Here is a 27,639-nt window from a genome sequence, read left to right as displayed (position 1 = left end):
ATGTGAATTTTATTCTGAAACAAGGCGTAGCCATTGAAGAGTTTAAGTAGGGGAGTAACACAGTATTTGCATATTTTAAAGACCACTTTGATAACAATGTGGGAGTTGGATTAAGGTAGGACAGGAGATCATGCTAGCAGATAGAGAAGGGCTTGAATTGGAGCTATAAAAATAGGGATGGAGAGGAGACTATAGACTCAAGAGACATTTAGGAGACAAAATCAATAGGATATTTGATGCCTAATTAAAAGGAACAGGAGAAGTAGACTAGGATACTTTTTAAGTTTCTGCCTTGGTTGATAAGGTTCATTACAGTCCCATTCACCAAGACACGGAATACAGGAGAAAGTGTAGGCTTAAGGAATGTGAGAATCCTTCAGGGTTAAGTTAGGTTATATTTCAGTTATGCACATTTTTTTAAAGATTTATTTATTTATTTGAGAGAGCGAAAATGAGAGAGAGAGTACATGGGGGGGGAGGGTTAGAGGGAGAAGCAGGCTCCTCACTGAGCAGGGAGCCCGATGTGGGACTTGCTCCCGGGACTCCACGATCATGACCTGAGCCGAAGGCAGTCACTTAACCAACTGAGCCACCCAGGCGCCCTCAGTTATGCACATTTTAAGGTATCTAGGGAACCATGAAAATGGAGCTGTCCATTACACTGTTTTATATAAAGGTCAGAACTTGAAAAGTGTCATGCATTAAAGGTTTAGAATTCATTAGGGCACGAGTGGTAGTTTAGGCCACTGGGCTGGGTGTATTTTTTTCTTAGAGTGAATAAATATGGTGCAGTAGAAGAGGGCTGACCTGGGAGGACCCAACAATTATGGTAGGTAAAAGGGTAGGAGCCAGCAAAAAAGGCTGAGAAAGAGGTACCAGAGAAGAAGGCATAGAACTGGAAGGATGTGAATGAAGTATTGTGTAAGTCAAGGGAGGAGAGGGCTTCAGGAAGAAAGTAGTTAACAGGGTTAAGAGCCAGAAATTCATCTAAGTGTCTATGGCATTTAGCGATTAGGATGTTAAGGGAACTTCTGTCAGAAGTGTCAGTAAGGTGGTAAGGGTAAAGTGGTAAAGTAGTAAGCCTGATAGCAATGAAGTGAAAAGGTATGAGCAGATAATTCACAAGTAAAGAGATATGTGTATCACATATTTCAACCTCATTAGTGATGAAAATGCGAATTAAGATACCTATCAAGTTGGCAAATGATAATGCCCACTGTTGATAAGGTAACAGTGAAATGTGCTCTCATACCTCCTGGCAGAGTATAAATCAGTATACACCCTTTCTAGAAGGCAAACTGACACTATAATTTAAAGACTTTTAAATTTTTCTACATTCTTTAAGGATGTATCCTAAGGAAATAAAAATAATTAAGCACAGAGATTTATGTCCAGGAATGTTTATCTCAGGTTCATCTACAGTAGTATAACTGTAGAAACTAACAACATGCCCAATAAGAGTGATTGGTCAAATAATTATGGTATATCCATAGGTATAGTATGACTAAAATATTGATGGGGAACAGGGGTTACTTGGACATCTTAGTGGTCAGGCTTAACTCACAGTTTTTGTTTTGTTTTGTTTTAGTTTCTATCTCAATGAAAATATTGTTTATGCTATTCAAAACAAATAGAAGCATGACTTATGTTGAATAGTCTGTATAGCTAGTTTCTTGTACTTTTGACAGTGCTGTCAGTTTTCTAACAGCTATAAATGTTTTATATTCTTTCTGGGAAGGTGGAACAGGGGAGCACATAGCTTATGTATAAATGATCATATGTCCCAGTTGGCCTGGGACAGTCCCTGTGTCCCAGTGTAATTATAAATAGCACCCTTTCCATTCTCTGAAGTGTCCTGGTTAGTATGAAGTATTACATGGTCATTTCACTTACACATCCAAACCAGGGAACACAATGAAGTCATCAGAAATCATGTTTTAGACTATTTGGTGATGCGAGAAGATATCAATGCTATACTGTTTAAGTAGAAAAAAGATTAAAAAGCAGTAAATATATTATTTACAGTTTGATACATTAAAATTGCTTTCATATATGTATGAAGAAGACTGGAGGAAAATGCATTTCAAATGTTAACAGTGATTATCACTGAGTGGTTGGATTATGGATACTTTTATGTTTTCTTTACATTTTTATCTTCCAAATTTTCTATAATGAACATATATCACCTTTACGGTTAAAAAAAAACAGCAATAAGGAAGAGGGGACAGGGAACACAGGCAACTCATTTGGTTGTTATCACTGTTGTTTAATAAGAAGGGGGAAAGAATGGGGAAAGACCTGAAAGGTTAAAAATGTAAATCAAAGAAAAAGACAAAAATAAGAGAGTAAGGTATTAGGAGAAAATTAGAGTGTTAGCATCAAGAATACATTGAAGAAACTGGACACGAACAACACATTGCATACCTCCTTCAAAGACTGTAAGAAAGGAGGAAAGGGTGGCTAGACAGTTTTTAGGGGTGGGGAGCAAAAGATCTCCCAGAAGCTATAGCAGCTCCTCCTGAAAACAGAAGGGCCACAGAGCATAATAAGCATCAGTCAATTTCTTTAATTGAGTAGATTCTTCATTTATCATATCACTTTTTCCTTATAGATAACATCATAAAATTATGAGCTTCTGTATCAAATAACATGAAGTATTTTTATTGTATACCTTCCTGGTTCAGGTTTTTGTGGGATTTTTAAAGAATGTTTTATTTTTATAGTACAGATTGACTGTTTAGTTTACTGAACACCTTTGAAAAGTAATTTTTTCCACCATCATTACAAACTCCCAGGATGCTTGGAAGACTAAGGAATCAAGGTCAGCCCTATTCACAGGCCTTGTCTTGAGCCTTCATCCTCTTACCCGATAACAGGATATTCCCAGTCCTAGCCAGGTAAGGCATGTAGGTGATCTCTTACAGGCTTGCAGGTAGGTTTTCTTTGCCTTTTCGTACTGTAGAAAGAAAGCACCACTAAGCTATTGTTCTTCTGGAAGTTTCAAATGCTATATTGCTAGGATAGTCATGGGGCTTCTGTAGTTGTACTCAAGGCCAATCTAAGTAAAATGAGCCCTTAAACTGTTGTTGTTTTTTTTTTTAAGGCACAAGGTTTTTTTAGAGCAGTTTTAGGTTCACAGCAAAATTGAGAGGAAAGTACAGCAATTTCTCATATACCCCTTGCTGCCACACATGCTTACTCTCTCCCATTATCAACATCCCCCCTCAGAGTGGTACCTTTGTGACAACTGATGAAACTACATTGATACATCATCATTACCTAAAGTCCATGGTCATATTTGGTATTATACATTCTATAGGTTTGGACAAATGTATAATGACATGTATCCATTATTAGAGAATTTTCACTGCCCTAAAAATCCTCTGTGCTCCATCTATTCATCACTTCCCTTCCCCAACCCCTCAAAACCACTGATCTCTTTACTGTCTCCATAGTTATGCCTTTTCCAGAGTGTCATACAGTTGGAATCATACAGTATGTAGACTTCTCAGATTGGCTACATTGACTTAGTAATATGTATTTAAGCTTCCTTTATGTTTCTTCATGGTTTACTAATCTATCTCTTTTTAGTGCTGAGTAATACAGGAAACATTCAGAAAAACTCAAAAAACAAACTTCCAAAAGAATTAGACCACTTCTTATATTGCATCTCCAATATGAGAGATTTAACTCAGCAAATAGGCTAAGAATTGCTTGCCTAGTGAAATTGCCTGCCCAGTGACTATGTAAGTCAGAAGCTTGGTTCAGATGCAGCTTGCAATGATGTCAGAAAGAAAACTTATTTACTTCACTGCAATGGCATAGTGATTTTTCGCTCTTAAGCCTATGGGCCTTCATATTTAATTATAAGGCAATGCAACTTCCTGTTGCTGCTGTTGTTTTATTTTATAAAGATTTTATTTATTTATTTGTCAGAGAGAGAGAGGGGGCACAAACAGGGGGAGCGGCAGGTAGAGGGAGAGGGAGAAGCAGACTCCACACTGAGCAAGGAGTCCAATGCAGGACTCTATCCCAGGACCCTGGGATCAGGACCTGAGCTGAAGGCAGAAACTTAACTGACTGAGCCACCACGCATCCCTTTATTTTAAATAGAAAGATAACTGGGTATTCTGGGGGTAGAAATGGAATGAAGTCAAAACAAAAGCACAAAGTAAAAGGGTGAATGTTGATAATTGTTGATGTAGGATGATGGGTCCATGTTGGTTCATTTCTACTATTCTGTTTACTTTGTATGTATCTGGGGTTCTTTTTCTTTTTGTTTTTGTTTTTTAAGTAAGTTCCATGCCCAGCATGGAGCCCAGTGCAGGGGTTGAACTCACAACCCTGAGATCAAGACCTGAGCTGAGGTGGAGAGTTGGATGCTTAACCAATTGAGCTACCCAGGTGCCTATACTTTGTATGTATTTGAAATTTTCCATAACAGAAAGTTTCTTTTAGAAGGTCTTAGGGTAATTCCTAAAATATGGAGAGTAATTGCTGAAGAGTCAGGTTAGAGCTCCTTGTGGAATGGGGTTAGCCTTAGCTGGATTAAATATAAACCTTTATGTTGAGGAAGAAGTTTGAAGAAGTTCTTTTGACATTTTCCATTAGTTAAGTCAAGTAAGAATGTTTCTACTACTGCTAATAAAAGAAAGTTAGCTTAAATATTAACTACAATAACATTTAATCAGTTCTACACAACTTTTTAGTATCATAATGATTAAAACCACAGACTCCAATATTAGACTGCCTGGGTTTGAATCCTGCTTCTATTAATTACTAGTTTATCTAGTGTTGGTCAAATCACTTTATCTTTGGAATTTAAAAGTATCAATATCATATTACTGTTACTGTAATATGTATGTATTGTATGTATGTATCAATATTGTATGTAATGTGTATCAATATCATATTACTGTGTGATGGATGTTAATGTTTGAACTGTATTCAGGTCTCAGACCATGGCCTGATTTATTTACATGGTTACTCTCCATCCTCTGTCCCTCACCTCTTTCTCTTCCAGATAGATGTGCCCCAGTCGCAGGAAGATGAAGTGCATCTCAGAAGCATCCACTACAAAACTAATGGTTCGCTCATAGCATGCCTTGGCCTCAGCATGATTTCCACTTAGAAAATAGAGATGGCCCTTCACGCCCCAGACATTAGGGTTCTGAGAAAGTAAAGAACAAGGTACCTGGGATGAGGTGGTATTTAAAAGTCCACTAATGATCTTTATTTAACATTTAAAATTAGACTAAGTCCTTCTTCTTTTTCTAATAGCACTCAATTAGAAAGAGGGCCATTCAGTTGCACTGGTATTTTTCTAGGTCTGCTTCCTCATTTCTTTCTTGCATTTTTCAAAAATATTTTGTCTTTGGGGTAAATATTAAGAAGAATATTCAAACATAACCAAGAGAATGTTCACAATGAGAAAATAGAAGAAGTCCAGAAAATTTGAAATAAATCAGTTATCTGCTAAAGAGCTAGCCTTATCTTTTTCTCTGCTCTTTGTAAAACTCATAACTGCTTGAGAAAAACAGATGGAAGGAAATAGATGAGTTTACTAAAAGTTGATAACCTCCACCTCCAGTAACCAGAAATCTACCTGTGATATGGCATCACAACCTTTAAGAAAGCCTGCCTGCCCCTCCTCCAAACTATACTCAAGAGGTTCTAGCAAAAGTTATTACCAGGTAGTCCATCTGGGCTGCATGTTGAAGGTATTCCTCTGCCTTGGCAAAGTCCTTCTTGAGTAGGTGTGTCTGGGCCAGTACCAAGTAATACTCGCAGCTGGGGCCTCCTTGAGGGCATAACAGCTCATGTGCAAGCACTCTGTGCACATACTACGAGGAAAAACCAGATTATAAGGAATATATAAATAGCTGCATTGTGTCAGTTCCATAGCTCTTGCAGTTGAATATTATGTCCCTGATATAAGAAACATATTATAGAATGAAATGATATCAACTTCAAAAGGTTAGAGGTGAATTATGAAGATTCAGCACATCATGGTTCCATTACCAGCTATTCACCTAGTCACCAAATGTAGACATTTCCAAGTGAAAAATCTGCAGTACTGCACAATTCTGGTCTTGCTGGTCAGCATACTAGATGAGTTTTTGCATGTATTTGTTATGCAGCAGACAAAAGCATTTCATCAACCACTACTGACACAAGAGGTAACATATTCAGGCAGGTGTAATTATTGAGGAAACTTAGTGAGGCAAAACTTCCCTTTCTGAAATTCTAGACTCGGGATCTTAGAAACTCTTGTTTCTGACAAACTCTCATCTATGTTCTCCAGTTTTACACTTTGGGCTACTCTTCGTTTTTAATGCTATATAAGGTTTGCAAATTTAACAAAGTCAGATGTACTTGCTAAGCAAAGGGGTAAGCCCTACTTTTCTTCTCCCTCCATTCCCATCTTAGCCTATGCTATAGAAACTCCCACTAACATATATCTTCTTAGAAAAATAGTGGAAGGAGATTCTGGAGCTGTTCCCTCTACCTACATTTCTGGCTCTTTGCATGAGGAGGTGGGGATAGTGATTTATTTAATCCAGGAGACAGAAATGTTTCTCTATTGGGAAAGGTTAATGTGTTAAAAGTTCCTATTTAATGTGGCCCACTCCTAGCCAGGTCATAATTCTTGCCCTTTCTTGAGCTTGCCACCCTCAAGTGGAACATGCACTCTGCAGGATCAGGGCCAACTCTCCTGGTTCCTGGATCTTGCCCTCTCTCCTACTGCTTGCTTCATGGATATATTTCTTGTTTCCCATGTGGTAGGTAGACCTCACAGGATGCTCTTCTTCTCTGGCAGGAGGGAAAATTCTCCAGTAGTTCTACCTGTGACTGTATGGGCAAGTCAAATCTGAGGCTAACCACATCTCTAGCCCAGTTATACAAATAAAAAAAATTTAATATTTTTATTTCCCACATAGCACCATGTATCTAATTGTTTACAACCTAGAAAGGAAGAAAGATATGATTAGGTGCCTGTGAACCCCCAACACTCACATAATATGAGTTCTGATAATAAAGTGACATCAGGCTACATAAGCCTTTAGAGTTCAATTTTGCTCTGCTGGTATTCTGAGGGAACAGTTTGCAGTGAGGTGTTCTGATGCTCTCTGTAGAGAGTGGTTCACATTTGGATGTTCACACCATTAGACCTATAGTGTGCTCTCAAAAGCATATTTGATTTCTGCATCATACATATTAAAGCTTGGAAAGATACCACTATGGACTGAATAAGCAGTTCACTAAAATCTTTCCATTTACTTGCCCTTTTCCAAATATTCTGACCTGAACAGCATTGACTTTCATCAAGAAATGTATAGTCTCCATGAAGATGGTGGCAGGAGTTTGGGAAACACCATGAGGGCTAGGATGCAAAAAGGTTGATGAATCTTGACATTTTGATGTTTCTGAAAACATTATATTAAAAGAATAGATATTAGATTTAAAGGAAAAAAATGTCAGAAGCTCAGTGAGCTACATTACTACCAATGAGCAAGGAGAGTATTCTAATCTAATCTATGAGAGAGGTTATAATCTGAAAAGCAATAGATTCCTTTATAGCAATGGTCCCCAAAGATCTCAAAAGTTCTCAAGGTTAGTCTACTGCTGGTTCCAAATGCAAGTTACAACCAAATGAAATGGTTCCTGAATGTGAAACACAACCTGTAGATATTCTAAAAATGAAGAATCATTGTTAGAAAATTGTAAGTCTATAGTTAGCCACTTCTCTGAGCTAAATATAAATCCTTGCTTATTGAAAGGGTTGCACAACTGAGTTAGGATTATCAGAGCCTAGCCTCATATGAAGGAACTTAGGCAATATGACAAACTAATCAACTTCAAACAAGTTAAGATTGCCATTTTGGTAATCATAAGAGTTTTCATCCTTGTCTAGTTTGTTTATGCCCTTCTTTCAAGTGGAAATCTTTATTCCTAAGTACCTTTTTTCGCTGGTATCTCCTTGAGAAGTATATTGGATGGTTTTTGGGTGACAGCTGGATCCTGAGATTGTGTGGGTAAAATGTGTTCTCGTGAGTCAGACCGCAGTTTGGAAGATTCTTCAAGAAAGTCATCTAGAATGGATGATGGAGCTCCTGGTCCTAAATTGATTAAACTTTAATGAGGAAAAAAAGGACCCTTCCTACATTGGATTTAAAAGGTTATTACAGGAGATAAAATACAATTATTTCCAAAGCATAAGAAACATATTTCCTAAATACTGCATGGACAGACTTGTTTATAGACTTTTAATATATTTTTTAAAGATTTTATTTTTAAGTAATCCAATATGGGGCTTGAACTTATGACCCTGAAATCAAGAGTCACATGCTCCACTGACTGAGCCAGCCAGGTGCCCCAGACTTTTTATATTTCTGAATAATTTAAAGAGTACAAGCTAAACCGACATCACAGCTGCTACAGCTATGACCCCTGGGTCTAACCCCGCTGCGAGCCTAAGTCATAACGATGTCAAACAAATACCTATTATAAAAGTTATTTGCTAAACCCAGAATGTCACGAATCCAAATGAGAAGGTTAATATATTTTTAGATTAAATTAAAACTTTTGAAGGACAGGAATTCTGTTCATCTTAGTGTTCAAAAATCACCATCATCATCATTTTAAGTAGCTATATTTGAGCATGACTATATGCCAGGAATTGTACTAAAAGCTGTACTAAAAACCTTAATGTATAATTTCATTTATTTTTCACAACATTCGCTATGGTCCTTTAAACAAAGTGAATCATAGAGAAGTTAAATAATTTGCTGAAGCTCTTGAACATGTCTTGCTGCCTCTCAAATAAATAAATGTTTGATGAATAAAAATAAAAAGCAATGCCAGGCAGGAAATGAACAGTACCAGTTGGCCCCCAATCAGAAGAGGTCACCCTCAGCTAGAGCAAAAGACATGGCTTTGAAAAATGGCTAGAAGTTGGATAGGTAGAGGGGGAGGGGCATTTAAGGCTTAGAGCATGCTATTGGAAAAAGCACAGAAGTAGTGATTTAATTATTTTAATGGGTATTGAGGATTACATAGAGAAAATTAAGGGAAAGACTGGTTGGAGCTAGGCTGTACTGACATTTTAATGCTAGGATTTTTCTTCTGTAGACAAAAGGAGAAAACAATGAAGAGTTTTGAACAGAAAAATTAGAAAATGAAAGTGATATCTTATGAAGATTACTCTAGCAATGCTATGTAGCAAGGAGAAAAAAGTACAAAGGTACTACAAAGAGGTTTGTAATAAGGGTGTTACAACAATCTGGATATATGGTAATGAAGAGTAGTGGAAGTTTAAAGGGAAGATGCAAGGAGTATTTTGAAAGAGAACCAGATAGTCTTGAGAATTAACCTGATATAGGGATGAGGGAAGTTCAATCTAGAAAGGAAGAGGAAGCAGGGATGACTTTGAGATCATGAGCTTGGGTGCTTAATATAGCAATGTAGAGTCAGTCAATTTGGGAGATAAGGAGTTGAGTTTACTAGTAGAAAAATCCAGCTCCTGGGTTCTGGAGGGATGTCAGGACTAAATATGGAAATTTGAGAGTTATCAGTAGTAATATGGGAACTGTGAGCACAGGTGAGCTCTTAGAAAGTAAGACTATATTATTGGGAGATGATTATCTCTAATGAGTAGAGAAGAAAGAGAAGCTAACAAAGGAAACCCAAACTGTTGGGAGATGTAGGAGGCAATGCCACATATATTTCAGGAAGGAGAGAGTGGTTAAATACTTCAGACTGATGATTGAGGAGTAAGTGATGATCTTAGTGAAAAATATTAATATTCAACTTCTCTGAGGTATAATTTACATATAATAAAATGTTCCCTTTTAAGTATATACTTCAGTGCATTTTAACAAATGTATACATTTATGTAATCACCATCACAATTAAGATACAAAAGATTTCTAATATCCCAAAAAGCTCCCCTGTGTTCTTTGAAGTTAATCCTCAACTCCCAGCCCAAGGCAACCATTAATCTGCCTTCTATCAACACAGATTAGTTTTGCCTTTTCTAGAATTTCATTTAAATGGAATCATATAATATGTACTCTTTTGCATCTGGCTTATTCACTTAGCATAATGTTTCTGAGATTCATCCATGTTGTATGTATCAGTAATTTGTTTCTTTTTTATTGTTGAGTGGTTTTTGATCGTGTAGATAAGAGAAATTTTATTATACCTTTATCTATTGATAGCCAGTTGGATTGTTTCTAGTTTCTGCCTGCTATACATAAATCTGCTATGAATATTTGTGTACAAATCTTTGCAATGTTTCCATTTCTCTTGGGTAAATAGCTAGGAGTGATATTGCTGGCACATGTGTGTTTAACTAGTTTTAAACTGCCATCTTTTCCAAGTGGCTGTTGCCATTTGGCACTCCCACCACAAATGTTTGAGAATTCCAGCTACTCTACATCCTTGCCATAACTTAGTGTTATCAATTTTTAAAACAATTTAGCTATTCTAGTGGTAAATTGCATTGGTTTTCAAATGTAAGACCAAGCTTACAAACTTAATTCAATTGGATATATTATTTTTTATATATATTGCTAAATTTTATGGAATAATATTTGTTAAGAACTTTTGTGTCTAGGTTCATGAAGGCTATTGATATGTACTCTTCTTGGGATGGCTGTGTCTGGTTTTGAATATCACAATGATAACTATGGTCAAACTGTGGGAAGTAACCCCTCTTATATTTTCTGAATCTATGGTAGGAATGGGGTAGGCCTGGAGTTTCTTTGTCTTTTCTTTTTTAATTTTTTAACATATTTAACTTCCTTATGACAGTAGGACTATTCAGATTTTCTCTTTCTTCCTGACTAAGCTTTGTATGTCTGTCAAGGTATTTACATTACATTCAAATTTGTTGGCATTAAGTTATTAGTAATTTCCCTTATTATCTTTCTAATATCTATAAGATCTGCAGAGGTGTCCCCTCTTTCATTCCTGATATTGGTATTATGTATCTTCTCTTTTTTTTTCTAATCATATTCATCTATTTAATTGATCTTTTCAAGGAATCTGCTATTGGTCTCAATTTTCTCTATTCTTGTCTACTTTCTATTTCATCAATTTCTATTCTGATCTTTATTATTTTTTTCCTTTTACTTACTTTGGGTTTAATTTCATTTATTTTCTAGCTTCTTAAGGTAGAATCTTAGATAACTGATTTTAGACCTTTCTTATTTTTTAATAGAGGTATTTAAAGCTATAAATTTCCCTCTTGGAACTAATTTAGTTCATCTTACAAATTTCGATTTGTTGTGTTATCATTCAGTTCAAACTGAATGATATGGATATTTTTGGATATGCTGAAGACTGGTTTGTAGTGTTTGCTGATTTCCATGATATAAATTCTCCTATCATAGCTGATTTCAAGCAACCAATGTTACATCACTGAATGCAGAGTTAGGAAGAGATGCACAAGAGCATACCATTACATAGTATTTCTACATAAGAATACAATTATATATAAATAACTTCAACAGCACAGATGATAATAAAATGTAGTAAAATAATAAAGATGTGATAAGTTGTGGGTTTTTTTTTAAGTTTTATTTATTTATTTGACAGAGAGAGACACGGCGAGAGAGGGAACACAAGCAGGGGGAGCAGGAGAGGGAGAAGCAGGCCTCCTGCTGAGCAGGGAGCCCGATGCAGGGCTCGATCCCAGGACCCTGGGATCATGACCTGAGCCGAAGGCAGATGCTTAACGACTGAGCCACCCAGGCGCCCCAAGAAGTGGTAAGTTTTGAATATTACCTTTTTTAGGTTGTTCTTGTTGTTGTCTTCAATTTACATGGAGCTTTATATTTTGAGACTCCACATAAGTGCTCTCAATTGCTACTTGTAAGGATTTTTTAACTCTTTATTTTGAAATAATTATAGATGCACAGGAGGTTGCAAATATAGAGCATATAGTCCCATGTACCCTTTACCAACTTCCATTAAATGGTGACATCTTATACAACTATAGTATGGTATAATATCAAAACCAGGAAACTGATATTGGTACAAAACTTAAATGCACTAAACACCTAATTCTGGTTTTGCCAATTTTCATATACATTTGTGTATATGTGTGTGTGTAGTCCTAAGCAATTTTATCCCATTTATAAATTCTATTAAACACTACCATAATCAAGATACACATTGTTAGGTTACAAAAGCAAAAATCAACAAGTGGGGCTATACAAAACTAAAAAGTTTCTGTACAGCAGAAGAAACCTACAAAAAAATGAAAAGGCAACCTACTGAATGGGAGAAAATATTTGCAAATGATATATCTGATAAAGGGTTAATATTCAAAATATATAAAGAACTCGTATAACTCAGTAGCAAAAAAGCAAACAATCTGATTTTAAAAATGAGCCAAGGATCTGAATAGACATTTCTCCAAAGAAGACATACAAATGGTCAACAGACACATGAAAAGATGCTCAACATCATTAATCACCAGGTAAATGCCTATCATAACCAAAATGAGATATCACCTCACACCTGCTAGAATGGTTATCATAAAAAAGACAAAAAATAACAAGTGTTGGGGAGGATATGGAGAAAAGGGAACCCCTGTGTATTGTGGTTGGGAATGTTAAATTGATGCAGCCACTATGGAAAACAGTATGGAGTTTCCTCAAAAAATTAAAACTAGAAATACCCATATGATCCAGCAATTTCACTTCTGGGTATTTATTCAAAGGAAATGAAAACAATAACTTGAAAAGATATATGCACACTCCCATGTTCATTGCAGCATTATTTACAGAAGCCAAGACATGAAAGCCAACTAAGTATCCATCAATGGATGAATGGATAAAGAAAATGTGGTGTACATATATACAATGGAATATTATTCAGCCATAAAAAAGAACAAAATATCGCCATTTGTAACAACATGAATGGACCATGAGGACATTATGCTAAGTGAAATAAGTCAGACAGAGAAAGACAAATACCATATGATCTCACTTGTATGTGGAATATAAAATAAACAAAAACAAAAACAAAAAAATAGCCTTGAAAGTATAGATACAAAGAACAGATTCATGGTTGCCAGAGACAGGGAATAGGGGTAGGTGAAATGGGCGAACATGGCCAAAAGTTACAAACTTCCAGTTAAAAAATAAACAAATGAGGTAATGTACATCATGGTGACTATAATTAATAATACTCTATTGGAGGGGCGCCTGGGTGGCTCAGTCGTTAAGTGTCTGCCTTCAGCTCAGGTCATGGTCCCAGGGTCCTGGGATCGAGCCCCGCATCTGGCTCCCTGCTCAGGGGGAAGCCTGCTTCCCCTTCTCCCACTCCCCCACTTGTGTTCCTGCTCTCACTAACTCTCTCTCTCTCTGTCAAATAAATAAATAAAATCTTTGAAAAAATAATACTCTATTGGATATTTGAAAATTGCTAAGAGAGTAGATCTTAAAAGTTCTCATCAAAAGTAAAAAATTGTAACTGTGAAGTGATGAATGCTAAGTAGTCTTATTGTGGTGATCATTTTGCAATATATACAGATGTTGAGTCATTATGTTGTACACCTGAAACTAATATTATATGTCAATTATATCTCAGTTAAAAATATACTAAAAACTCTTAAAACTCAACAATAAAAAACAAAAACCTGATTAAAAAATGCCCAAAGACCTTAATATATATGTCATCAAAGATCTATAAATGGCACATAAGCATATGATAAGATACTTCTCATCATGTCATCAGGAATGTTAATAATAGGAGAGACTACACATGTGTAGGAGCAGGGGTATATGAAAACTCTCTAAACCTTCCTTTCAATGTTGCTGTGAACCTAAAACTCCTCTAAAAATGAACTCTATTAAAAATAACTGATTAATATAAAATTTTTAAATTAAAAAACCCAGATGAAATTGATGAATTCCTAAAAAGTATAAAATGCCATGAATAACAAAATAAGAAATAAAGAACATAAATATTAAGAAAATGAAATGGTAGTCAGACACTTTTTCCTGCCAAAAACCCAGGTCCTGGTTGTTTTATTGGTTAAGTTCTGTCAAACTTTCAAGTCAAAATCAATTCCTATCATATATAAGTTCATAAAGAATAGCAAAGGAACAAAACTGCCTAATAATCTTGATTATAAAACTAGATGACAAAAGAACATTATAGGCTATTTCATTTATTAACATAGATGCAAAGATCCAAAATAAAGTTTGGCTACTCAAATCCAAAGGTATATTAAAAATTAATGCTTTATAATCAAGTAGGATTTATCCCTTGAGTGCAAGGATTGTTCAATATAAAAGAAATCTATCAATGTAGTTCAAAATCATTTTATTTTTTTCAACTGATGCAGAAAAAGAATTTGATAAAGTCCAGCACCTATGAATGAAGAAAAAATTCTTTGAAAACTAGGAACAGAAGGGATCCTCCTTAATTCTATAAAAGTGTTTTAGAAAAAGCTTACAGAATATTTTTTTAAATTTTATTTTATAACATTATGTTAGTCACCGTGCAATACATCACTAGTTTTTGATGTAGTGATCCATGATTCATTGTTTTAGAATAACACCCAGTGCTCCATGCAGTACGTGCCCTCCTTAATACCCATCACCGGGCTAACCCATCCCCCCACACTCCTCCCCTCAAAAACCCTCAGTTTGTTTCTCAGAGTCCATAGTCTCTCATGGTTCGTCTCTCCCTCCGATTTCCCCTGCTTCATTTTTCCCTTCCTTCTCCTAATGTCCTCCATGCTATTCCTTATGTTCCACAAATAAGTGAAACTATAGGATAATTGACTTTCTCTGCTTATTTCACTTAGCATAATCTCCTCCAGTCCCATCCATGTTGATGTAAAAGTTGGGTATTCATCCTTTCTGATGTCTAAGTAATATTCCATTGTATATATGGACAACATCTTCTTTATCTATTCATCTGTTGAAGGGCATCTCGGCTCTTTCCACAATTTGGCTATTGCGGACATTGCTGCTATGAACATTGGGGTGCATATGGCCCTTCTTTTCACTACATGTGTCTTTGGGGTAAATACCCAGGAGTGCAATTGCTGGGTCATACGGTAGCTCTATTTTTAAATTTTTGAGGAACCTCCACACTGTTTTTCAAAGTGGCTGTACCAATTTGCATTCCCACCAACAGTGAAAGAGGGTTCCCCTTTCTCCACAACCTCTCCAACATTTGTTGTTTCTTGCCTTGTCAGTTTTTGCCATTCTAATTGGTGTTAGGTGGTATTTCAATGTGGTTTTGATTTGAATTTCCCTGGTGATGAACATTTTTTCATGTGTCTGTTAACCACTTGTATGTCTTCTTTGGAGAAGTGTCTGTTCATGGATGAAAGACCTCAATGTGAGACAGAATATTTTTTATTTAATTGATAAATTTTAAATTCATTCCCATTAGGAAGGGAAAGAAGACACGGTTGACCACGACAACTAATATATAACATGTTATTGGAGATAGTAAGAAGACATGAGTAGTATGATGATTGGGAGGGAAAAGGTAACCCTATCATTACTGTTAATGGCAGATGATATGATAATCATATTCTAGAAAAAAACAATAGAATTAATAATCTATTAAATCAAAAAAGGTCAAACAGGATTATCATATATAAACTCAACCTAAAAAACAATAGTATACACTGAAATCTAAAATGTCAAAATCAATAGCATACACTAAAAAAATGCCAGCAATAGCCAATGAGAAAATATAATTAAAATAAAATACTTTATGGTAGCAATGGTATCTATAAAGTTTTTATGAATTACTTAAACAGAGGCTCGTTGGAAAAAAAATGTGAAAACTTTTATAAAGGACACAGATGATCTGAGGATATGGAAAGGCCTTCCACATACTTGGATAGAATGGTTTAATAACATAAAGATGTTAATTATCCCTAAAATTATTTATAAGTTCAGTAGGGTCCAAATAAAAATTTCAACTGGATTGTTTATGTATTTGATAAACACTATAAAATCCAAATAGATAAATAAAGGTCCATGAATAGGTAAGTCAGGTATAAAAAGGCAAGTAAATTGGAGAACCTAGTATACCAGATATTAAGGCATACTACAACACCACAGCAATAAAAAGAATACAATATTGTTTTAAGATCAGACCAGTAAGACAGAATAAAAAGCTTGGAGACATATACCTTAAATTAAAACAGAAAGACAGTTGTTTAATAGACAATTTTGAGAAAACTAGATCCCTATACGGAGAAAAACAAAACTGAATGCTTACTTAGCATCACTTTCAAGGATGGAATCCAAACAAATAAACATAAACATAAATAAAAATAAAAATAAGATTATAAAGTTAGAAGAAATGTGACTTGAGGCAAGAACAATTAAAACAAAACTTCAAAGACATAAAACTACAAAGGATATAGGAGAGTTGAACATATAATCAACTAATTCAACCTAACTAAAATTCTACAGAACACTCAACAGCAGCAGAATACACAATCTTTTCAAGTGAATATGGAACATTTATCAATATAGATCACGTGCTGGACCACAGAACAAGCCAAAATAAATTTAAAAGGATTCAAATCATACAAAGTGTGTTTTCTAGCCACAGTGAAATTAAATTATAGATAAAAAACAAAGATATCTTTGGGTGCCTGGGTGGCTCAGAGGGTTAAGCATCTGCCTTCAGCTCAGGTCATGATCCTAGGGTCCTGGGATCGAGCCCCACATCGGGCTCCCTGCTCCGTGGGGAGTCTGCTTTTCCCTCAGCCTCTGCCTCTTCCTCTCCCTGCTTGTGCTCTCTCTTTCTTTCTCTCCCTCAAATAAATAAATAAAATCTTTAATAAAAAAACAAAGATATCCGGAAAAATCCCCATATATTTAGAAAATTAAAAGCATATAAAATTAAGTCAGGAAACAACAGATGTTGAGAAGGATGCAGAGAAAGGGGAACCTTTTTACACTGTTGGTGGGAATGCAAGCTGGTGCAGCCACTCTGGAAAAAACAGTATGGAGTTTCCTTCAAAAAGTTGAAAATAGAGCTACCCTATCACCTGGCAATTGCACTGCTAGGTATTTAACCCAAAGATACAAATATAATGATCCAAAGGGGCACCTGCACCCCAATGTTTATAGCAGCAATGTCCACAATAGCCAAACTATGGAAAGAGCCCAGATGTCCATTAACAGATGAATGGATAAAGAAGATGTGGTATATATATATACAACGGAATATTACTCAGCCATCAAAAAAATGAAATCTTGCCATTTGCAATGACGTGGATGGAACTAGAGGGTATTATGCTAAGCGAAATAAGTCAATCAGAGAAAGACAAGTATCATATGATCTCACTGATATGAGGAATTTGAGAAACAAGACAGAGGATCATAGGGGAAGGAAGGGAAAAATGAAACAAGACAAAACCAGAGAGGGAGACAACCATCAGAGACTCTTAATCTCAGGAAACAAACTGAGGGTTACTGGACTGGAGGGGAGTGGGAGGGATAGGGTGGCTGGGTGATGGACATTGGGGAGGGTATGTGCTATGGTGAGTGCTGTGAATTGTGCAAGACTGATGAATCACAGACCTATACCTCTGAAACAATACATTATATGTTAATTAAAAAAAAAAGGAAAAGAATCACAAGAGAGGGATTGAGAGTATTGGAAAAGAAAGTGAGGAGAAAATGAAAGAAATTTACTCTGCTACAATGATATCTTTTTTATGGGAATACAGAAACAGTAAATTCTCTAAGTTTCCCAAAAACCTGAATAGCAACAATAAAAGCTTCAGACTTTCAATCATATGAATGAGGAATTATTTTTTTAAATAGATATTTTTTTTAAAGATTTTATTTATTTATTTGAGATAGAGAGAATGAGAGATAGAAAGCATGAGAGGGAAGAGGGTCAGAGGGAGAAGCAGACTCCCCGCCGAACAGGAAGCCCGATGCGGGACCCGATCCCGGGACTCCAGGATCATGACCTGAGCCGAAGGCAGTCGCCCAACCAACTGAGCCACCCAGGCACCCCGAATGAGGAATTATTTAGAAGGAGTCTTTCCTGGTATCCCTGGGACAACTTAAAATTCCATCTACTGACTCATTTGACAATTATTTACTACCTACTGTGTGCGAGGTCCTATTCATAAGGCCAGTAATTTTCCCAATAGCCACTCATCATCTCCATTTCCTGGTCCTACCTGCTGGGGCTTCCACCTTCATTGCTGTTGCAGAGGAACCATTAGTGATTCCCCAAGGGCCTAAACTGGATTCTTCTACTTTCCCTCCTTCTTCAACATACTCCACAATACCAGTGATCCTCTGCTTCATTACTTGTGCCTGAAGCATTCGTGCCTGAAGTTGTTTGAAGGCTTCATGAAATGCCATTTCCATTCGAATATCATTGTTTTGAATTTCATAGTACAAACCTGAAGAAAGATGCTGCAATAAATGTGACTGGTTTTCCACCATTATAAACTGAAGAACTGCAACATTTCACTTCTATTTCCCATATTTTTACCAAAGTTTAAGAACTATATGATGAGTCATTAAAGAATGAAAAGAGAAAGGGAGAATCTTATAATGGAAGAAAACACATTCATATCGCAGGAAAATACCATACCAAGTAAAGTCCAGGCTACAACATTAGTTGGTTCCAAGCAAGTAGCATCCTCAAAGAAAATTTCTGCCTGCTCATAGTTCTCCATCAGGACAGCCAGGACACCACACAGCAACAAGCTGAGAAGAGACCACCAACATGATTAACAACATGGTCCCATGTCACAGTCATGGAACCAAGACAATTTCATATAGAAGCTTATCTGCTCCCACTCATTCTTCAACTCCCTTCCACCCATACCTTTGGATATGATTCTGGTTGAGGGAAAGGGCTTTCTGAAAACACTCCTGTGCTTTGATGTTGTCCTCAGTTAGGAGGCAGAAGGCACCGTAGTCCAGCCAGTGTTCCAGGTTCTGGGGCTCACGGACCAACCTCTATCACATGAAGCATCAGGAGGACCAAGGTTATTGTAACACTAGGTCATAATTTTTATACATATAACACCATAAATACTATAAGTTGTATGAAAGTAGAAACTGTCATTTTTTTTTTTATTTACCACTGAATTCTGAATGTCTAGAACAGTCACTATTCTGGTTCATAGTATATGAATAAATACTTATTGGAATAATTTTAAAATTAAATCTTTAAGTCATTGCTTCTTAGTGTCGATGTTATGGTCACCAGAAGCTCCTCTAATTACATGGAAACCTAGACTCATTGTATAGTTCATTTTAAAGAGTCACATATAATAATTTCTGTCATAGTCTTGAGATAGCAAATATAAGTTTAAGTACAAATATTAAAACAAGCATCTCATAATGAGTGAAAACTACAAAACATTGCTTAAAGAAATTAAAGATGACATAAACAAATGGAAACACATCTCATGTACATGGACTGAAAGACTTATTATTATTAAAATGTCAATACTGCCCAAAGCAATTTACAGATTCAATACAATCTCTATCAAAATCTACAAATGACCAAAATGCATGGGAAAAGATGCTCAACATCACTAATCATCAGGGAATCAAACCACAGTGAAATACCACCTCACACCCATTAGGAGAGCCACCGTCAACAAAATAGAAAATGTTCATAGAAGCATTACTCATAACAGCTAGAAAGTACAAGCAACCCAAGTGCCCACTGACAGATGAATGGATAAGCAAAATGTGGTGCTCTCCCTCTCCCACTCCCGCTGCTTGTGCTTCTGCTCTCGCTGTCTCTCTCTCTGTCAAATAAATAAATAAAATCTTAAAAAAAAAGAATTATTGAGAATATGGAAAAAATGAAACCCTCATTTATTGCTGGTGGGAATGTAAAATAGTATAACCTCTTGGAAAACAGCTGGGCATTTCCTCAAAAAGTTAAGCCTAGAGTTACCGTATGACCCAGCAATTCCACTCCTAGGTATACACCCAAGAGAACTAAAAATATAGGTCCATACAAAACTTAAACACTTTATTTATGAATGTTCATAGCAGCATTATCCACAATAGCCAAAAAGTAGAAATCCATCAAATACCCACACCTGATGAACAAATAAACAAATTGTGCTATATCTATACAATGGAATGTTATTGAGCCATAAAAAGGAATAAAATACTAATACATACTATGACATGAATGACTTTTAAAAACATTATGCTAAATGAAAGAAGGTAGTCACAAAAGAACACATATTGTATGATTCTATTTATACATGTATGTTATACATTTATACTATATGTTAACATAGTGTTATATTCATTTTAGGTACACAATAATTCAACAATTTATACCAGTACTCAGTGCTCATCATGATTAAGTGTACTCTCCAACCGCTTTATCTATTTCACCCATCCCCCCACCCACCTCCCTTCTGGCAACCACCAGTTTGTCCTCTTTATTTAAGACCTTGTTTTTTTGTCTTTTTTTCTTTGTTCTTCTGTTTTGTTTCTTAAGCTCCACGTGTGAATGAAATCATAAAGACTTGTCTTTCTCTGTCTGACTTACTTCACTTAGTCTTATACCCTCTAGGTCCATCCATATTGTTGCAAATGGCAAGAGCTTATTCTTTTTTATGGCTATATATATATATATATATATATACACACACATACACACCACACTTTATTCATTTATCGGTGGACACTTGGGTTGCTTTTATATCTTGGCTATTGTAAATGTTGCAATAAACATAGAAGTGTATATATCTTTTCAAATTAGTGTTTTCATTTTCGCTGGTGATACTGCATTTATATAAACTGTCTACAACAGGCAAATCTATATATAAAGTAAACTAGTGGTTGCCTCAGGCTGGTGGTAAAGAGGAATGAGAAGTGATTGCTAATGGGCACAAGGTTTCTTTTTGGGGTAGTACAAACGCTCTAAAATTAGATTGTAGTATTACTATGAACCTAAAACTGCTCTTTAAAAAGTCTATTAAAAATTAGGGGCACCTGGCTGGCTCACTGGAGGAACATTTGACTCTTGATCTTGGGGTCATGAGTTCAAGCCCCATGTTGGGTATAGAGATTAATAAAAATTTTTGTAAGGGTGCCTGGGTGGCTCAGTCATTTGAGTGTCTGCCTTAGATCAGGTCATGATCCCAGGGTCCTGGGATCAAGCCCCGTGTCAGGCTCCCTGGGAGCCTGCCTTTCCCTCTGCCCCTCTCCCCACTCATGTTCTCTCTTGCTATCTCTCTCTGTCTCTCAAATGAATAAATATTTTTTAAAAATGTTTTTGTAAAAATTAGATTGTGGTGATGGTTGCACAATTCTGTAAGTGAACTAAATACCACTGTTCACTTTATATTCATTTTTTGTTGAAGTATAGTTGACATACAATATTATATTTTTTTAAAGATTTTTTATTTTTTATTTGACAGAGAGAGAGAGTATAAGCAGGGGGAGCGGCAGGCAGAGGGAGAGGGAGAGGGAGAAGCAAGCTCCCCACTCAGCAGGGAGCCCAATGCAGGGCTTGATCCCAGGACGCCGGGATCATGACCTGAGCCAAAGGCAGATGCTTAACCGTCTGAGCCACCCAGGTGCCCACAATATTGTATTTTTTTCAGATGTACAACATAGTAATTTGACAATTATATGCATCACAAAATCACAAAACTACACTCACCACAAGTGTAGTTACCATCTGTCACCAAACAAAATTATATATTCCTTATGCTATACTTCTCATATTTATTTATTTATTTTATAACTGGAAGTTTGTACCTCTTCATCCCCTTCACCTATTTTGACCATTCCTCCACCCCCACACAACTCAACACCAAAAAAACAAATAATACGATTGAAAATGGATAGAGAGGAGCGCCTGGGTGGCTCAGCTGGTTAAGCATCTGCCTTCTGCTCTGGTCATGATCCCAGAGTCCTGGCATCTGCAGAGCAGAGAGCCTATTTCTCCCTCTCCCTCTGCCCTCCCTCCCCCAGCTTGTGTGCTCTCTCTCTCTCAAATAAAATAAAATCTTTAAAAACAATGGGCATAGGCGTCGGCAGCCATATATACAATGGAATATTACTTAGACATCAGAAAGGATGAATATCCAACTTTTACATCAACGTGGATGGGACTGGAGGAGATTATGCTAAGTGAAATAAGTCAAGCAGAGAAAGTCAATTATCATATGGTTTCACTTATTTGTGGAACATAAGGAATAGCATGGAGGACATTAGGAGAAGGAAGGGAAAAATGGGGGGGTGGAATCAGAGGGAGAGATGAACCATGAGAGACTATGGACTCCTGGAAACAAACTGAGGGTTTTAGAGGGTAGGGGGGTGGGGGGATGGATTAGCCCAGTGATGGGTATTAAGGAGGGTACATATTGCATGGAGCACTGGGTGTTATACACAAACAATGAATCATGGAACACTACATCAAAAACAAATGATGTACTATATGGTGACTAACATAATATAATTAAAAAAAAACAATTCTGAAACTATGTTTGGATTTCATCAATTTGAAACTTAAGAAATTAAAGTCTGGGGGCACCTTGGTGGCTCAGTTGTTAAGCATCTGCCTTCAGCTCAGGTCATGATCCCAGGGTCCTGGGATCGAGCCCCGCATCGGGCTCCAGGCTCAGTGGGGAGTCTGCTTCTCCCTCTCTCACTCCCCCTGCTTGTGTCCCCTCTCTTGCTGTGTCTCTCTCTGTCAAATGAATGGATAAAATCATTAAAAAAAAAGAACAAAGAAATTAAAGTCTGACTCTGGAAAAAAATAAAAAAATAAAAAATAAATAAAAACAATGGACAGAGGACCTGAATAGACGTTTTTTGAAAAAAGACATACAGGTGTCCAGCAGACACACGAAAATATACTCAACATCACTAATTATGAGGGAAATGCTAATCAAAACCACCATGAGGTATCACTTCACACCAGTTAGAATAGCTAGTATCGAAAAGACGAGAAATAACAAGTGTTGATGAGGATGTAGAGAAAAAGGAACCCTTGTGCACTGTTGGTGGGAATGTAAATTGGTACAGCCACTGTGGAAAACAGTATAGAGGTTCCTCAGAAAATTAAAAATAGAAATACTGTACAACCCAGTAATTCCACTTCTGGGCATTTACTCAAAGAAAACCAAAACAGTAATTTGAAAAAATATGCACCACTATGTTTATCGAAACATCATTTACAATAGCCAAGATATGGAAGCAACCTAAGTATCCATTGACAGATGAATGGTATAAAGAAAATGTGGTATACATATGCAATGGAATATTATTGAGCCATAAAAAAGAATGACATCTAGGGGGGACTGGGTGGCTCAGTCGTTAAGTGTCTGCCTTCAGCCCAGGTCATGATCCCAGGGTCCTGGGACTGAGCCCCACATCAGGCTCTCTGCTCAGTGGGGAGTCTGCTTCTCCCTCTCCCACTCCCTCTGCTCATGTTCCTGCTCTCACTATCTCTCTCTCTCTGTCAAATAAATAAATAAAATCTTAAAAAAAAGAATGACATCTTGCCATTTACAACAACATAGATGGACCTAGAAGGTAATATGCTAAGTGAAATAAGTCAGACAGTAAAAGATGAATACCACATTATTTCATTTATATGTGGAAACTAAAAAACAAAACAAACAAACAACAACAAAAAAAACCAGACATGGACTCATAAATATAGAAAACTGGTGGTTGCCAAAGGAAGGAGTAAAAGGATGGGCAAAATAGGTGAAGGGGATTAAGACATACAAACTGCCAGTTTTAAAATAAGTCACAGGGATGAGAAGTACAGCATAGGGAATATTGTCAATAATACTGTAATAACTGGTATGGTGACAGATACAAAGTATGCTTGTTGTGGTAAGCATTTCATAACATATATAATTGTCAAATCACTATACCTGAAACTAATACAATATATAGTGTATTAAACTATACTTCAATTAAAAAAAAGAATGTTATATAAATGACATTATACGGTACATAACCTTTTGACAGTGGCTTCTTTCACTCAGTATAATGCCTTTGAGATTCATTCAAGTTGCTGTATTAGTAGTTCATTTCTTTTCTTGCTGAATAGTATTTCATTATATGGATAAACCATAGTTTGTTCATTTATTCATCCTTCAAAGAACATTTGAGTTGTTTCTGGTTTGAGCAATTATGAATAGAGTTGCTATAAGCATTCATGTACATAAGATTATACTTCTTTAAGGTAAATACCCAGGAGTAGGTCATATGGTAAATGGGTAAGAAACTGCCAAACTATTTTTCAGAGTTGCTTTATCATTATGCACTTCCTCCAGCAAAGTGTGAGCGTTCCAGTTCCTTTGTATCCTCACCAGCACCTCATATTGTCACCATTTTTCATTTTAGTAATTCTAATCAATTGTAGTAGCACCTTATTGTGGTTTGAATTTGCCTTCCCTAATGGCTAATGATATTGAATATTTTTTCATGTTCTTATTTATCATATTTATGTCCTCTTTAGTGAAATACCTGTTCAAATCATTTGCCCATTTTTATTTAGTTGTTTTTCTATTGTTGAATCTTGGGAGTTCTTTTTTTTTCTTTTTTTAATTTTATTATGTTATGTTAGTCACCATACAATACATCACTAGTTTTTTATGTGGTGATCCACGATCCATTGTTGTCGTATAACAGCCAGTGCTCCATGCAGTACGTGCCCTCCTTAATACCCATCACTGGGCTAACCCATCCCCCCCCTTCCCCTCCAAAGTGGCTGTACCAACTTGCATTCCCACCAACAGTGTAAGAGGGTTCCCCTTTCTCCACAACCTCTCCAACGTTTGTTGTTTCTTTCCCTGTCCATTTTTGCCATCCTGACTGGTGTAAGGTGGTATCTCAGTGTGGTTTTGATTTGAATTTCCCTGATGGCTAATGATGATGAACATTTTTTCATGTGTCTGTTAGCCATTTGTATGTCTTCTTCAGAGAAGTGTCTTTTCATGTCTTCTGCCCATTTTTTTGACTTGATTATTTGGTTTTTGGGTGTTGAGTTTGAGAAGTTCTTTATAGATCTTGGATCCCAGCCCTTTATCTGTAGTGTCATTTGCAAATATCTTCTCCCATTCTGTGGGTTGCCTCTTTGTTCTGTTGACTGTTTCCTTTGCTGTGCAGAAGCTTTTTATCTTGATGAAGTCCCAAAAGTTCATTTTTGCTTTTGTTTCACTAGCTTTTGGAGATGTATCTTGAAAGAAGTTGCTGTGGCCAATGTCAAAGAGGTTACTGCCTATGTTCTCCTCTAGGATTTTTTCCATTGCATATTTTTTCCTGCTTTGTCGAAAATTATTTGACCATAGAGTTGAGGGTCCATATCTGGGCTCTCCATTCTGTTCCATTGGTCTATATGTCTGTTTTTATGCCAGTACCATGCTGTCTTGGTGATCACTGCTTTGTAATATAGCTTGAAATCGGGCAAGTGATCAAAAACCTCCCAAAAAACAAGAGTCCACGGCCTGATGGATTCCCTGGAGAATTCTACCAAACATTCAAAGAAGAAATAATACCTATTCTACTGAAGCTGTTTCAAAAAACAGAAACAGAAGGAAAGCTTTCAGACTCATTCTATGAGGTCAGCATTACCTTAATCCCCAAACCAGCCAACAACCCCATCAAAAAGGAGAATTTCACACCTATATCCCTGATGAGTATGGATTCCAAAATCCTCAACAAAATCCTAGATAATAGGATCCAACAATACATTAAAAGGATCATCCACCATGACCAAGTGGGATTTATCCCCAGGATGCAAGGGTGGTTGGTTCAACATTCGCAAATCAATCAATGTGAAAGAACACATTAATAAGAGGAGAGAGAAGTACCATATGGTCTTCTCAATTGATACAGAAAAAGCATTTGACAAAATGCAGCATCCTTTCCTGATTAAAACTCTTCAGAGTATAGGGATAGAGGGAACATTCCTCAAGTTCATAAAATCCATCTATGAAAAACCCACAGCGAATATCATCTTCAGTGGGGAAAAGCTGAGAGCCTTTCCCTTAAGATCAGGAACATGACAAGGATGCCAGTATTGTTCAACATAGTACTAGAAGTCCTAGCCACAGCAATCAGACAACAAAAAGAAATAAAAGGTATTCAAATTGGCAAAGAAGAAGTCAAACTCTCTCTTTTCACAGATGACATGATACTTTATGTGGAAAACCCAAAAGACTCCACCCCCAAATTACTAGAACTCATACAGCAATTCAGTAATGTGGCAGGATACAAAATCAATGCACAGAAAACAGTTGCTTTCTTATACACTAAATGTAACTGTAGAAAGAGAAATTAGAGAAACAATTCCATTTACAATAGCACCAAAAACCATAAGATACCTTGGAATAAACCTAATCAAAGACGTAAAGCATCTATACTCTAGGAACTACAGAACACTCATGAAAGAAATTGAAGAAGACACAAAAAGATGGAAAAACATTCCATGCTCATGGATCGGAAGAATTAACATTGTTAAAATGTCTATGCTACCCAGAGCAATCTATACCTTCAAGGCCATCCCCATCAAAATTCCAATGACATTTTTCAAAGTGCTGGAACAAACAATCCTAAAATTCGTATGGAATCAGAAAAGACCCTGAACTGCCAAGGAAATGTTGAAAAAGAAAAACAAACCTGGGGGAATCTTGGGAGTTCTTAATATTCTGGATACAAATCCTTTGTCATATATGTTTTGCAGATATTTTTTCCTAGTCCATACCTTTTCTTTTCTTTCTCTTAATAGTATCTTTTACAGAGCACACATTTTTAATTTTTTTCCAATAAAAATTAGAAGTTTTAATTTCCAAGTCCTTTGAGAAAGCAAAACTAATGCAACACAAATTGAAAGATCTAATTAATAAATTTAACAAGCCAAAGTAATTTTGCACATAAATTAACCCATTTATTATAGGCTATCAATGTTTCATATGGTGGAGCTTCTACTGGTCTTTCAACTCCTTCAGTCATCTGATGGCAGAATTTACTGTGAGGGCAGAAGTGGTGTTGTAGGTCCAGGCACTATCAGCGACGGTTTTCATGCAGGAGCCGCAATGCCAGATCCCCACAGATCATCTTTTCATCTTGGTTTTGCCACGGAAGGAGCAAGGATACTTGGCATGCTGGCTTATTTCAATCTTCTTCACCATTTTCCTGAGGGAGGCACCATAACGGTCCTGTATTTTCACCCATGATTCTGACCTTCTTGGTGCATTTAGCCATGTTTCCCACAAACTAGGTCTGAGCCCAGAGAGCACACATTTTTAATTTTGATGAAGTTCAATTTATCCTATTTTTCTTTTATGATCATGCTTTTGTGTCATGTTCAAGAACTCTTTACCTAAACTCCAGGTCATGAAGACTTTCTCCTTTGTTTTCTTCTAAAATTTTTATAGTTTTATGTTTTACATTCAGATCTATGGTTCATTTTAAGTTGATTTTTTTTTTAAGTAGGCTCCACACCCAGCCTGGAGCCCAGCATGGGGCTTGAATTCACGACACTGAGATCAAGACCTGACCAAGATCAAGAGTTGGATGCTCAACCAACTGAGCCACCGACGTGCCCCTTAAGTTGATTTTTTATACAGTGTTTGAAGTTTAAGTCAAAGTTTTTTGTTTT

General features: G+C 36.5%; 1 protein-coding gene across 6 annotated transcripts in view; it reads right to left on the bottom strand.

The window, feature by feature from the left end:
• Positions 1-27,639, bottom strand: part of CFAP70 (cilia and flagella associated protein 70) — a 105,485-nt gene that overhangs the window by 4,479 nt on the left and 73,367 nt on the right. For all 6 annotated transcript variants that reach the window (XM_025850570.2, XM_073878827.1, XM_073878830.1 and 3 more), the window contains 8 exons: positions 18,856-18,989; positions 18,619-18,734; positions 18,197-18,424; positions 7,962-8,120; positions 7,306-7,427; positions 5,691-5,843; positions 5,009-5,170; positions 2,867-2,956 (listed from right to left, as the gene is read on the bottom strand). In XM_025850570.2, the coding sequence (XP_025706355.2) occupies positions 2,867-2,956; positions 5,009-5,170; positions 5,691-5,843; positions 7,306-7,427; positions 7,962-8,120; positions 18,197-18,424; positions 18,619-18,734; positions 18,856-18,989 (1,164 nt within the window). The remainder of the gene's footprint in view (positions 1-2,866; positions 2,957-5,008; positions 5,171-5,690; positions 5,844-7,305; positions 7,428-7,961; positions 8,121-18,196; positions 18,425-18,618; positions 18,735-18,855; positions 18,990-27,639) is intronic.

The sequence above is a fragment of the Callorhinus ursinus genome, unplaced genomic scaffold (genome assembly GCF_003265705.2).
Source record: "Callorhinus ursinus isolate GAN/ISIS: 27379988/994484 unplaced genomic scaffold, GSC_fseal_2.0 scaffold31, whole genome shotgun sequence".
Taxonomy (NCBI): Eukaryota; Metazoa; Chordata; class Mammalia; order Carnivora; family Otariidae; genus Callorhinus; species Callorhinus ursinus.
Note: the sequence above shows the minus strand (reverse complement) of the source record. Positions and strands in the feature narration are given on the sequence as shown.